The sequence below is a fragment of the Phalaenopsis equestris genome, unplaced genomic scaffold (assembly GCF_001263595.1).
Source record: "Phalaenopsis equestris unplaced genomic scaffold, ASM126359v1 Scaffold000803, whole genome shotgun sequence".
Classification (NCBI taxonomy): Eukaryota; Viridiplantae; Streptophyta; class Magnoliopsida; order Asparagales; family Orchidaceae; genus Phalaenopsis; species Phalaenopsis equestris.
Window position 1 is genome coordinate 123,253 of NW_018165243.1, and position 15,452 is coordinate 138,704.

Below are 15,452 nucleotides of genomic sequence, written 5' to 3' on the forward strand. Positions count from 1 at the left end.
TATATATATATATATATATAACAAAGTGTCACAAATCATATGAAAATCTACAGCTTTTCCTTGAAGTTATCCACCTTCTGCTCAAGAGATATAAATCATTTCATTTAGAGGAAAAAACAAATTTGAAGTGAATATTTTTGCTTTCTAAGAGTACCATTGATGTTGATTATTACCCTAGATTTCTCTAGATTCCATATTTTTTTAAGAATTGATCCACTCTCCAAAGTCAGTATTTTGCAGCAGAAGGAATTGATGTGAACATTAATTTTTATTTTTACTTTGGGCATGAATATTAGAATTTTTAAAGCCCTTTATATTTTATATTTTATTAGAATTATTCTAACCAACAACATTAAATTGGTTAACAAATTGTGAGAAGTTTGTTAGTTCTTTAGCATTTTGCTAATTTATTAGCAATTTGTTAGTTTACAAGTAGTTTGTTAGCTTCTTAGCAGATTATTTAAATATAGTCAGTAGTCCTAAATTACTTTCACCAATACATATAAAATTCTATATAAGATACATTATGGTATGAATATGTGGAGACTCCTTTCCTTTTATTCTCTGAGTTTTTATCCTTGATTAAATGTGATTCTTGAAAGCTTCAATGAGATTATCTCTTTCAACAATTAAGAAACGTACTTATCAACTATCATATGATTATTTTTATTAATTTCTATATTTTCAATTTTTCTATTAATTCTTCTAATTTATACTAAATTCATCCTGCATCAAATATTATGAGGACGATGAATAATGTTATTCAACCTTTTTATTATAAAATTTCTAGTTGAGTACTTCGATGATTTTATAATCCACAGAAAGACAATCGTAACATCTAAGAAATACCATTGAAATATTGCAAACTTGATTCATTTTTAAAGGAACTCATATATGCAATCTTGATTCATTTTTAAGAGAATTCGTTATTCTAGAGTGGCGTTTTGGTGGTGGTTCAAGACACACTGGTCGAGATAAAACAATAGCTAATGATGGGTATAACTATATATATATATATATTAACCTGCTTAAAAAATAAGGTCACATTGTAGCCACCATTAAGCTATATTCATATATTCATTTAAATTTTTAAATAAAGATCATTGTAGGCATCATCATGGAATGAAGTGGATAAATCCTCATTAAGGAATTTAATGTAAAACTTGCAATCCATGAGCATATTTAGTTCATTAACTGTTCCTCTGTACTCTTTTCATGGAAAAATAACACAAATTGAATAACAATTGAAACTTACAAGAGCACAAGAGCTAACATATCCAACATATCCCGGAGATAGCTTCTAAATGGTGTCTGCAGCTTCTGTGACAATTAAGAAAATATAGAAATGCAAGTCAGCATATTAATTATCAAAGGACGATGAAAATATATAGGCGTGTATATATACATCACGATAAGATAAGTTATACCTATAAGACAGTTGTGCAATTCTACCAATTATATTCTTTTCAAACTACATATAAGCCTAATAACAGGCACTGACAAATGAGTATTCATAAATGAAAACCAATAAAAGGAATGTAATATTCAACCATAAGAACGTAGTACAAATTAAAAAAAAAAACACAGGGCATTATGCCAAAAGCAATTTGTCAAAAATGAACAAAGCTATAAGAACCTACAAATACGCAGCTAAACACAATCATGCATGCATATACCAAGATCTTTGATAATCTTTTCAATCAAGCATTACGCATTGGAAATTCATGCACAGATTGAGGGAAAAATCGGCTATTTTGATAAAGAAGAAAACTTGAATACCATACTTAGTTTTTCTTCCATTAATCTAAAGAAGCTCTGATTCAGAAATACAACTCATGGTCAAATAAAAGAGCACTTATTAAATTTAAGCCAGGTACAACCCAAATGACTAGCCAAGAAACAGTAACAGAGCCTTAAATGCTCTGGGATTCTTGAATAATTGTAAAATAAAGCCGGTCTCAATTGCCCGAAAAGGCTAAAAGATTATAAACCACATATGATGAAGTAAGGAAGATGGAAGATTTTTCCAAGTTTAGCGGTTTACTTATTCTTAACATCAAATCTTCTCAAAGGGAGAGATAATAATAAATTTAGGAAGATGAAAGATTATCCGATAAAAACAATGTGAAAGAGTAGTAGTAAGACTAATAAAAATGACACTATCTCATTTAATCAGCATCCTTTAGAGCCATGCCATATTCATGATCGCATTGACAAAAAATAATAGAAAAAAAATCAAATCATGGCCATTCTACAATCATGATTTTTGGTGTAAAGAATCCACAGATTATGTATCCCCATCAAATCAGAAACACATGCAATTTAATTTTGACATTACTTATACATTTCTCAGTAAAGAACAATAGTGACTAATGTCCAATAAATTATAAAAAAACAATTCTAAATAACAATAGTTAGGCCTTTCTGAAAAAAATATTGTATTAACATGGAATCTTGCATCACATCCTGTAAAAGATAAACAAAAAAAATCATACATTCATGGAAAATATATGAATAATGAAGGATTTAAATGATGTTCAATGGCATGGTATATTATCCAAGTCATTAAGCTATATAGTTAATGCAACATATGCATATAATCCAACTAAAACCATGAGGAATTGCAGCACCATACAAATTCAAATAAAAATAAGAATTACCAGAGTTACAGATAAGCAATGAAACCTATGTTAATTTGTATGTATTTTGGAGGGCCAAGCTTTAGTTTTACCAATACAGGTAGTAAGCCTTCTTCAGCGTGAATTTTTATTTATATTCACTCATTACTTATCCACCTTTAGAGGCCTCCACTTGCCAAAAACTGAATTCAGAATATTTTGAGAGAGAAAAAATAGCATTTTCAAATACCTGTTGTACCACCCCACCTCTCTCTTTTCAGGTCCACTTTGTTATACTACAATTTGCTTTCTATGAAAGGTATTGTTTCATGTTCAAATGGCCAATTCGCAAACAATATGTTTCTATTAGAGAGCCCGCTAATGCAGACCCACCACCAGTCCTTTCAAACATGCTCTTAACCCTATGTTCTTATCCTTTCTCTAATAAAATGCTGCATCACCATTTTCCAGTGTAGTGCTTGTTGAACTCATTTTGAGGTCATTTTTCTTCTCCCTAAATCCTAGGATCTAGCTATCTAGCTCTAAGATCCTATTGACTATCTTAGAGGACTAGTATTGGGCTCCATCCCTTTTAGAAATTCAAGTCACTTTCTGATTCTCTTGTGGTGTCTCGCATGAGTGATCTCAAACCATCGTCGTTTGGTCGAGTGGTTAAGGATCAACATGTGGGAATCAAAGAGAAGTTTCCAATAGGATCTCAAACCCTAGGGAAACCCCTTTAAGACTTTATCAGCACAAACAAAATCCACTAAGTTGCGCGAGGTCGGACTAGAATTGAGCCTAAAAAGGGTGAAAATGTGAACTTCTCCGAACAACCTCGGATGACAAAACGATTGCGTCGGCACGTCCAAAGCGTCAATTTTACCCAGAAAGGATACCCATTTTGCTAGGTTTCCGAGCACAAATAAATCACACACTAATTAATATAATTAAATAATAACATAAAACAAAATAATAAAAATAAAAGAAAATCATTATTTTTAAACCTATTTCACCTAACTCATGCACCCGATTCGATCTTCACCTCTTTTGGTCTTCCTTTGTCGAGAAGCTCGGCTCGCCCTCCCAAACTCGTGCCCTAGATCCACGCGGCTTCCTCCTCCGCTCCCGACTCCTCTTCTTCTTCAATAGCAGCTCGACTGAGCGGCTCTCCAATCATAGGATTTCGGCTGGCCGACCTTTCTCCTTCTCGAGGCCGCATTTTCTCCTCTCTAAATGCGTCTTTTACTTTCCCGTTACTTCATTCGGCCATGGCATCGTGGTAGGTGCGGCTCTGTCTCCTTTCCTTGCTTATAAAAGCCCTTCCTAGGGCACATTGGTGGGTTGTTGAAAATTTTGAGAGGAGAAGAGAAAGGATTTGGGGCATCATTGATCATGAACATTTGCTGCTGTATTTCTCGAGGCTTTCAGGATCTCTTTTGCATCAAGGATCTTAAGGGAGTTTTTTGCTGATTTTTATTTTCTTAGGCTGGTTCTTGAGTTGACTATTGAATCTACATCAAGAGATAATCTTCTTCCTCCTTTTAACAAGCATTCAAAGGATATATATGTTTTACCCTATTCTCATGCTTTGGGTTTAATGGATTCATAATTTATAAAAATGAGTTTAGGAGATTTTGCTTTGATGATTTCTTGCCTAACGATATGAATAATCTTTCTAATCGACGTCATTTGAAGTTGTCCCTGAATGCTTTTTTTTTAAAGTAATCTTTCTAATCTGTCACTTGGAATGGCCCTCGAATACATTCACTAAAGTAATCTTTCTAATTTGTGTCACTTCGAAATTGCCCCTAAATGCATTCTCTACTACGCCTGGAATTGGGAAATTTCGGTCACTTTAAGCACTTATTGAGTTTAATGTTAGGAAAGAGAATGTTTATGGAATTAGAGTTTAATGTTAGGAATGAGAATGTTTATGGAATTAGGGAGCTGGAACATATGAGCTAGATGCATAAATTAAAAATATATTTTTCTGAAAAATGTGAAGGATGTTAGAGAGGCTTGCACAACAAAAAATTATTTGAAAAAAAAAAGAGAGAGAAAAGCTCAGATTTTTTTCTCAATTTGGGGCTTAGTTTTGGCTCCCTGTGGTTATCTTTTTTGTTCAAATTGCATGTTGGGCGAAAATTTAATTTTTCAAATTTCTTATGCTGTCATTTATCTATTTAAAGTACATGCTAGATGGAATAACTATTGCTGCCCTTGTTTGAAATGCATGCTGGAAAAAAATTTTATGATAAGGAATTATTTTGGTTGCCCTGTTTCGAATCACATGTGGAATGAAATATTGATTTGAGACTTGACTTTTGAACTCTCTATTATTATTACCTCTGTTCGGATAGATGCAAACTTCGGGTTTTAAAGCCTTGAGGAATTTACTTTGTGCTGGGCTCGATTTGTCCCCTGTGTTGGGCTCAATTTTGTCCCTGTGCTGGGCTCGGTTTTGCTTTGAAATGGCTTAGTTTTGCCCCTGTGCTGGGCTCGAATTTGCCTTGTGATGGCTGGGTTTTGGCCACCTGTTGGGTTGGACCTTACTTTTGGGTTGGCCCTATGTTGAAAATATTTCGGACTTGGTTTTATTTTGGCTTGGTTAGGTGTTGTTTCCAACACAGTATATGGTTTGGTTTTGCACCCTAATGTAGCCCCGTTTTAATTCAAAAAATGGCTCGATTTTAATAATGATAGAGCCCTGTTTTAATAAAATGTATGTCTCGGCTTGGGATTTGATTTTTGATGTTTGGGGCTTTGTTTTGTTGTAGCTTTATTTTGCTGTTTCTTTGAGGCCTTCTACGTTCGAAATGCATGAACAGTTGAAATTTGGTTTCTAGGACCTTTTATAGTTGCTTTGAGTCCTGTTGTTGCTCCTTACAGTTGCTGCCCTCTTTTCTAATCATATGTTGAAAGGAATGTTGTTTTTTGAGAGCTTTTAAAATTTATTTCAGGAAGGTTCATTTTTGTTCATTGTTTCTTCCTCTGTTCAAAACACCTGCAGATGGAAAGGTGTGATTTTGAAGCTTTTTGGGCTTGCTTTGGGGACCTGTGTTGCTTTTTTTGGCCTTGATCATTTTCGGTTGTGAGTTTTTTTGTTGGGTTGGGGATTTATATCTTAAATGGTTGTTGGTTTCCCTTGGTTGTCCCTGGTCGTAAACCTCCATGCCTTATTTCTTTGATTCTTTGTTGCTTGCTCCTACCCGTGAGCATCCCTAATGCGGTTCCTTTTGTGTTGTTGGCTGGTGGTTTTTCCTCTTTGGTTGTCCTTACCCGTAAGTTGGCAATTGTTGGTTTGTTGGTGGTTTCTCTGGCTGCACCTACCCGAGAGCACCTAATTGTGATTTCCCTTATATTGGGCTCGGTTTGCCCTTTTGGCTGCTACCCCTGCCTGAATAGGAGTTAGTGGCTTCTCTGGATGTTCTTGGCTATGAGCATTCCTTGTAGTATCCTTCTTTTCTGTTCGAATATTTCCTGTTGCCTGGGTGATGAATATTTAGTTGCATGTGCTATTGTGGGCCTGAGTTGAGCCTTTTCTGTTGTGTCTAATTGTGGTTCAATCATAATTTTAATTTGGGCTCGACTTGCCCTTCTTGGTGCCTTTGCCCGTGAGCTTGATGGTCGATTCCCTCTCTGTGTTCTTGGTCCCTCCTTGGTGCCTTGGCCCGTGAGCTGAGCTTGGGTGGGCTTTTCTTGTTGCCTTGACCCGTGAGCTTATTTTGGGTGGTTCTCCTTGCTGCCCCGGTCATACGTGCTTATGTGCAATCATTTGGAAGGTGTGGGGTTCTTGTGGCATGGGAAGGTTTATTAATTTAATGCGAGATTGAATATTTTGATGTTGGTGAAATAAAATTCGTCATTTCTTAATGTTTAAAAGAATTCAAAATATTCTTTTCAAGGAATGATTTGTTTGACGTTTGGAATTGTTTGGAGTCAAATTCTACAAGCTGAACTGGTTGCAATAAAAAAAAAAGAAAGAAAAGAAGAGAAAGAAATCTTTGTGATATTTGTGAAAGTTTGGAAGCAGTTTGGAGATTTATAAATTATACCTTTTGGAGATGTTTCATGGCTAGTGTGGGAAGTGCATTTCATTTTACTCTGCAGGAGAAAGTCCCGCCAGTCGGATGTTTTAGGCTAACCCTCTTGCCGCTTTTAGCTTTTTTTTTTCTAAATTTGTTTTGGAAGAGGGTTGGTCTTCTTTTTCATTTCTTGATTTTTGATTTGCTTTCCTTGTTTTTGGTTTAGATTTTTTGTGTTTATGTCTGATGCATAAGTGCACATATATAGTCTTTTGCTATAGTCGGTTTTGTTTTGGGGCATAAGGCGGTGATGACAAAGGCACGCCGGTAGTAGAGAGGAATGATATTCCATCCTACGACATCAGGACTCAATCCTGAGACCTGATAAATTGTAGGATGATAGTATCATTCACCGACATAAGACTAGCGGGGGACTCGTACATTCTTAAGTTGTTGGCGGTCCTACGCTCGACGGCGTGATCGACTCGTGGACAATCATAATTTTCAAAACTGATAAAAACAGATACAATATTTATAAAAATATTTTTACCAAAAAATTGATACAACTCTCTTTTGTATGCCTGAAATCCATATGCATGCTAAAATATAAATTTTAAATATATTGTAACTTGGTTGTCCACTTGTCGATTACCAGTACCGGGCTAAGGAGTACCGTCCTAAGTTAGGTTTAGTAGGACACTCTTCTAGTTGAGTAGCAGACTCTGTACATCCGGGTGACCGATAGTAGCCTTCGACGTCCCTCGAGTACAAAAATATAATATCTGAACCTAGCCCCGACCCGAGTGCTTGCGGTTTTCTTTCTTTGCATTTTTTGTTGGATTTTATTGTATCTTTTGGTAAAGCACTCATGGTCTTTTTCCGGGATCTTCCGGTGTTTTCAGTGACTTTCCTTGAGTTACCATTTGTTGTTTTTGCTTCGAGATTTTCGTCGTAAGTCATTTGTCGATTTTCTTGAGTTTTTTTTCGTCATGGGTCATTTACCGCTCTTTCTTTAATTTTCTAGGTGATATTTCTTTAGTTGATACAATTCATACTAGTTCATTTCTTAAATTTTATTACTAAACTTACACCTGGTATTGTTTCTTTTATACACTATACCTTAGAATAGAAGGTCAGTAGTTTGTTTCATAGGAGGTACCCGACAGCAGATTGTTGACTAAACAATTGCATGTACCTTTAAAATTAACATCGAATCCGAGGGTGCTACGACGGGGAGCTTGGAGCGAACACCATGGGCAGTACACGCAAAAGAGCAACTTCGAGATGGATCTGCAACATCAAAAAAAGTTCACGCCAAATAAAAACTTTTCTTAGTTTAAATAACAACCCATAGAATTTCGAGGTAGTTAGCTTAATGCAACGTGAATCCTCACATATTATCTTTAGGCTTTTGCACAACCCTGTTGTGCAATTATAAGTCCTAACACTTTTAGAATTTGGAGGTTACCGTACGGTATTGTGTAAATTCACCTATCTTTTTAGATCATTTGCACGATCAGATATCGTGTAAATGTAAGTCCTAAATTCTAAAATAAATTGCAGGATTAAACATTGAATAACATCATTTCAAAGACATAAAGCCAAACAATAGTATAGTTGGGAAATCACCAGGGTTTCCCCTGGATCTGTGATATCCCCTACTCTTCATTCATTTGGATTCCTTAAAAATAACTGTTCATATTTGAACCATTTCCATTTGATTTTCCCATTTCCAATCTTGGAAGCCTAAACTTTAAAATCTGGAAGTTAAAACCACCGATCTAAATCGAGAGTATTCTTAAGTGACCCCGGTCATTTAAGATGTAATTAACTAAAAGGGTTTGCCTCTATAGAAAACTTGGAACCCAGGTAAAATGAACCTTATCTAATCCTTATATTAGATAAGGGAACTCGCCGGCCATTCATAAAAGAATTTACAGACCAAACGGATATCACAAACTCCTTAGTTTAGGTGGTAGAGCCTACTATCAAGTGGTATGTTTATCCTTCGAGATAGTATATTACTTGTGGTATCGCGCTCAACCGTCCAAACTATTTAATGTGTGGGATCCGTTTGGTCTCTTCTATTTTTAAATTAAAATGTTACTTTCAAAAATTAAATTTACATCAACCTTTTTTCATATTTTTACAAAAATCATTCCTTTTCAAAAATAACGGCCGACAGTGCTTACTAAGTATTTCATGCAAGCTTTATTAAAAAAGTAAGAATATAATTTATTCCATTCCTCTGAGGTATATATTTCATAAAAATAATACTAGTAATTTTCTCTCCAAAACCTCAAGTTTATACAACTTTACAAGACTAAACTGTACAAATTTATAATACTATCAAAAACTCACAAGAAACTTCATCAATAGCAAATCACAACCATTCCTTTTTTTTCAAAATAATTAATGTCATACATTATCTCAATAATCAAATTTCATAAATTGTAAGAGAATCAATTATCTTATATTTCTAGGCCAACCAAAAAAAAAGGAACCAAAAAAATTGTTTCATTAAACTCAAACCATCACTCCGTCAGCAACTCCATTCTCACCTGCTCCTTTGGCTTCATTGCTTCTTTCTCTAATAAGAAAGTTTCTACTATGAAATGATATCATATTGATCACCACACAAAAACTAAAAAAGTGTGAGAAGCTCAAACATTTGTGCTACATAAGCTTTGCTTGGTTGACAGTGCCATCCTAAAAAAAGAAAGGTAAAGAGCTATACAAGAACAACAAGAAGCCTTTGTCCCACTAAGTAGAGTCGGCTACTTGAATCTTTTTTCTCCATTGCATCCTATTGAGTGTCATATCATTTAACTCTAATAGATTATTTAACTCTAATAGATTAAGATCATTTTTATACAACATACTCAAGTCTTTTTAGGTCTACCTCTGTCTTTGTTAACATATGTTAAATCTAAAACATCTACTCTCCCAACAAGATCGTCAGATGGTTGACATTTAATGTGATCAAACCATCTAAGACGACTCTCTCTAATTTTGTCTGTCACTAGAGCTACACCAACCCTATCATGGATATATTCATTACACATTTTGTCTCTAAGTGTCAAGTCACTCATTCACCTAAGCGTTCACATATTAGAAACACTTAACTTTGTTTTATGCTTCTCTTTTAAAGGCAACATTCTGCACCATAAAGGTAAAAAGCTATAAGAAAGTTATTTTGAAAGAAATTTTAATTTGAACTTTTCTTTCCAAAGCTGTGTCTGACTACTTTCAGTAAGATTATTAATCAAAGGAGTCCTCCCCTCATAGTGGCACCACTCCATAGAAAGAAAACATAGCAAACTACATAAACATATCCTAATACTTCTTTATACACATGTTCATTAGGTTTAAGGTGCTCCTATAATTTCATATAAATAAACATGAACTTTTTTTTGCAATGAACCGATGCTTAAAATTGCGTAATCTAAAGCCTGCCTCAACACAATTCCAAAGAAAATGCTTTGAAGCGTATGCCTCAGGCAACCAACTCGAGTGAGGCGTGCGCTCACATTGGTTGAGACGCGTATGCCTCTCACAATTAAGTTGTCTTCCCCCTATATTAGACAGTTCGAATATGAATCAAAATCGCAGTCTTACACACAAAAACTCCTCTCTCTCCAATCAAGCTTCCCAACATCGTTGTCTATTTCTTCTGCCACTGGCGCCTCCACCGCCACTTGTTTCTTCCACTACAACAGCCGCCTACGTCTGCTAGAACAACCGCCAGCTTCTTTTGCTAAAGCTTCCTGCTGTTTCTTCTGCTAGATCTACTTGTTGCTTCTATTACAGCCACTGCCATCAGCTGCTCCTAGGATCTTGTAATATACACATACTATAAGAAATAAGACAATTAATTATAAGTAAAAATGGAATCACCAAATCATAAATAGATTTCTTCTTAGAAGGAAAGAAAAATCTTTTTGGGAAAGATTTAAATTTTAAGAGAAAGTTTGACCACACAATATAACACGAGTTATGGATATATATTATAAGAGTATTCAATTAATAATAAAAAAATGACCACAAGATAAAATGGTGAAGTTCGAAAGGTGAAAAGTCATTAAACTTTCAAAATATATCGATAAGGTAAGCAACATGAAATTTAATAGTCAAGACAAACTGGAAGTGAGATAAATTGGTTAACTCAATCAAGAGAAGTATTTACAAATGGATCATACATTGATAAGGAAACCCAAAATTGGCTAAACTAAGAGAAACCAATCAGAGGCCAACACATAAATTAAATGGCACAACAAATCTTGAAGGTCTATGGGTCCCTTTAAGTCACTTGCAGTTAACATCGATGCGTAAGCCACACATTATCTAAACCAACCCAGTTTTACAACTCAATTTAACTTATTCATGATGTACACTCAATTGAATGTTGACTTCTCGGTCAAGGAAACAATTAATGACACATAAAATACTAAAAAAATTATTCAAATACTCTTTATTAATAAAGCCCTTCAAATAATCCACATAACAAAAAAAAAAATAGTGTGACTATTTGCAAACACGGGATGACTCAACAAAAACACAAGTTTTAAGGCAATAAACAACAATGAATAGTTTGTCTCCTTGCCGCCCATCCTGCCCAAGCAATATATGTATACCCTCATTAGACTTAGAGAATGGTTGTTTTCAATCTTTTAATTTGAGACCTTTGTAGAATTTTAGGCTAAAAAAGTTCTTCCTTAAATTGATTGTGTTTAGTTATATAATACTCTCTCGTTTTTTTTATTCTCTTCTTAATCCAAATAAGCAGCGAGCACAGCAAGCTAATCCCTCCTAAAATCATAAATGATATTAACAATGATTAAAATTGAGAAGTGCCACAAGAGTGCCATGCGATAAAAAAAAATATCATGAAAACCTAAAGGTAAATTTTATAAAATTATAATTAATATAACTATGTTGTATCATTGTATGGATTAAAGAGTTGGTCGATAACAAAATCATTAATAGCAAAATTGAAGGCGAGATAGAAATACAAAGAAAAAACTAAGAACAATGAATTAAGGAATGATTATATTAAAGAAATTATTGGATTAGCATCTATTAAAGTTAAGATAATTAAGGATAGACTTAAGTCACATAGAGATGTATGCAACAAATGGCTCAAAATGTTTCTAGTATGTGGCACCATGAATTATTGTTAGCATAAATAAAAAAGGAGTTGACCAAAGGTAAAATGAATATATGGGGTTTAAAATGACCTAAAATAAGGTGTAATAGCACAAACACACTTTGCAAGAATACAAAAAAAATGAGATTCACAGAGCCGGCCACAAAGAGCTCGTATAAGGCCAATGATCAGGGTAATGATGTCAGCGATGGTGAGTATAAGAGAAAGTAGGGGTTCTTAGATACAAACCGATTGCATTTGTTTGATTTGATTCTGTTTTGAAATAATGATTTTCAATTTTGAAAATTATATTAAATTTTCAATTTTTGGATAGGTTTTAGTCTTCATTAAACCAGATAAACTGAACAAATCGAAAAATATTATATCTAGAAAATTAATTTTACTTTAACCAGAAGATTCAGTATCAGATCCATGTAGCATGCATCCACTATTTCTTTAATCTTGCAATTTATTAAAGAGAAAGAAAGATGATGAAGAGAGTCTATTCAAATAGAACTTTGATTTTAATAATTTTATGCTCAATACTAAATTCATGTTTTCTCAAAACTGAACCAATTAAACCAAGTTACATTTGAGTTTTTAGTTTGGATTAATTTTAGCAAAGGATGGGTCGGTTAGATTTTCTGGATTTTGGATTTCGATTTTATTCAGGTTGACCAATTTATGAACCAATCCTTCCAGATAAACCGATTGCACACCCCCTAAGAATGAGGTAATTGGAGAAGATGTGAAGAACTTAATGTCATCAATAAAACAAGACCTAATTCTTCATTATTGAGATCTCTTAGGGTTCAGGAACTTCAAATTTAATACTAATTGACAATTAGTATGGATGGAATGTTATAGAAGAGGTTTGGTGTCCTTACAAAATAGGCTATTGATATCAAAACAGAACCAGATAGGTTTGGATACTTACAAAAACATATATTCACCAAGTCATGAGCACCTGATACCAATTCTAGTTTAAATTTAAAGGATTTGATAGATCAATTTCATGCTGAAACAAACTACAAGTTTTCGTATTGCAACTAACAACAAAGTCATAAATCATACTAATGAGCATGGTGATATGACATGAGCATGATAATATGCCAAGGCTATTTCAAAGGAAAATAGAGCAAATCTTTTATTCTTTCTTAAAGCTATAGAAACCCATTTCAAATATCAGGACAATAACAAATAGGACATGCCATCCCCAAAACTATACTGGGTATCTCAATCCCAAAGAAAAGTGATTCCTCTTGGTATGCATCATGCCCAAATCTTCATAGACATGATTCTCTCCCAAACATAAATTATGTTAAACCTCATAATTAGTCGCCTCTTTCAAAACCCCAGACCGAATAATTGCAAGACTTTAATCAAGCTAACATTTTTTGCGGCTAATTCCCTAAATCTCAATTTGTGGGACTGCAAAATAAATAAACAAAAAAGCAAATATTTCAAAACAACTGAATGAATTCCTAATCAAAAACAGGGAGAGGAGCAGAACCTGCATCTCCTCCGACAAGTACTCGTGCTTCATGGAGAGATCCAAGGCGCGCTTCAGGCGCTGATTCCTAGCGTCGACAACCTCGCGCGGGAGACGGCTTAGGGCTTCCTTGATATCGAGATCGTAGTACGGATCATACAGATCATCATACCGTAAACCTGAATATCAACATGACACGAAGAGTTCATCTAACTCCTAAACTACAAAGCGTTACGATTGAGAAACCCTGGAAGCCGTCGAGGTTGATGGAAGAATCAATTACCATAATTCCTGAGGCGCCTGGAGATGACCCTCTGGTGCACCGCAGCCAGAGGGTTCTTACGCGGATTCACGAGCCAACGGCTGATTGCCGAGAGAACCATTGAAGATCAATAAAGCTCCCGAGGGTTCTGTGTCTTTCTCCGGTTCGAACTTGGAAAGAGACGAGGAAGGACGACGGGGAGGGATGTTTCAAGCAGCTCTTTGGACAATCAGAATCGTCCGCATCGGAGGCTTGTGGCATCTGGTCCGTCCATCGCTGGGATCCATCCTTACATTTTGATTTAACCCCCGCTGTACGATAGATAACATTTTGATTTTGTAAGATAGAGTTTCTCGACTCATCATTATAATTCTATTTATGACGTCATTATTCTATAATTTTTTATACCATTAATATATTAATCATACATTCATAGCCTCATCATTATGAAATGTGAAATGAGTACACAAATGATTGAAGTAATGTGCTATAGGAATGCCATTGGAATGCAACCAATGTACACATGGCAAGAATAGGGTGGTAAACGAGCCCAGCACGAACCGTTCATGAACAAAGAGTCGTTTTGACAACTCTAATCACGTAGTCATAAGATGTTAAGAAATTGGACAAGATTTAAAACATCATTTGAATCTAAATTAATAAATTTTATTCTATTTTCTTTATTAATACTTTTAATTGACTATAAATCTTTATAGCCTTGCAGTCAATTATTATTATTTTTAAATACTACTCATCAAAGATATCTATATAATGGATTAATAGAATTTCGAGCCAAAACGAGCTGAACACGAACGAACAAATATTTGTTCGTGTTGTTCGTGTTCGGCTCGTTACCTTAGCAAAGGAGCCGACCATGAGCTTATTAACGAGCCGAACACGAGCTGTTCGCGAACAACTTGTTGTTCGTGAACAATGAGCCGTTTTGACAGCCCTAGGCAAGAACTAGAAATTTACATGTGTAGCACACAATTGTTATGTATTTACATTTCTCACAACTAAACATCCCTATTTATGTATAAAATTTTCTGGTGCTATAAATCTATGCATGAAAACGTGCATTTGACTTAAAAAAAAACTGATAATAGTGCTACTTTTCATGAGATACTAAAGAGTGTTATGTTTATAAATATGAAAGTTTGGGGGCAAGATATGTAAATACAAAAGAATTGTGTGCTATGCATGTAAATGTAATAAAATTAATATGACAAAAGAGTTAATATTTTTTAGCCGAAACAACTCAAATGATCATAATTGTTAGCATTATAAGGGCGAAGATGTAATCATTCAACTACCAATTGAGTAAAAACGTAAAAGCTTCATAATTCTTGGGTACCACTAAAATTTAATAATTGCTAAATCTTATATTTTATTTATATTTCTTTACCATTTAATAGTCACGTTGGTCTCTTAATAATTAAATGGAAGATTTACATACATGCATACCACACAATTCCTATTTATTTACACATGAAACACCTAAACTTTCATAATTTACATTTATAACATTCAAAATGTTAACATCACATCAAAAGTACCATCATTATTAACCTCTAAAAAGTAACATACACCATAATGCACTTAGCTTATGACACCAAAATGTTTAAAATGTAAATATCAAATTTTAGGTGTTATATATATAAACACATAAGAATTGTGTTGCATGCATGTAAATTTTCTAAATTCATTATATAAAAACTCTCACATTATTATATGCAATACAATTAGGGCTGTCAAAATGACTCGTTGTTCGCAAACAGCTCGTATTCGACTCGTTAAGAAACTCGTGTTCGCCTCGTTAATTTCGTTCAATAAATGCAATCCATGTTTTCTTGTGTCTCTCACGAACTAAGATGTGTTTGTTCGTGTTCGGCTCGTTTTGGCTCGA

The 15,452-nt window shown here is 34.4% G+C and overlaps 1 protein-coding gene across 1 annotated transcript in view; it reads right to left on the reverse strand.

Annotated features, from left to right (window-relative positions):
• Positions 1-13,744, reverse strand: part of LOC110031383 (cytochrome b-c1 complex subunit 7-like) — a 16,416-nt gene extending 2,672 nt beyond the window's left edge. Inside the window, exons 1-3 of the mRNA XM_020734553.1 lie at positions 13,568-13,744; positions 13,306-13,463; positions 1,264-1,320 (exon numbers count right to left, since the gene is read on the reverse strand). Of these exons, the coding sequence (XP_020590212.1) occupies positions 1,264-1,320; positions 13,306-13,463; positions 13,568-13,667 (315 nt within the window). The 5' untranslated portion in view covers positions 13,668-13,744. The remainder of the gene's footprint in view (positions 1-1,263; positions 1,321-13,305; positions 13,464-13,567) is intronic.
• Positions 13,745-15,452: the final 1,708 nt, after the last annotated feature.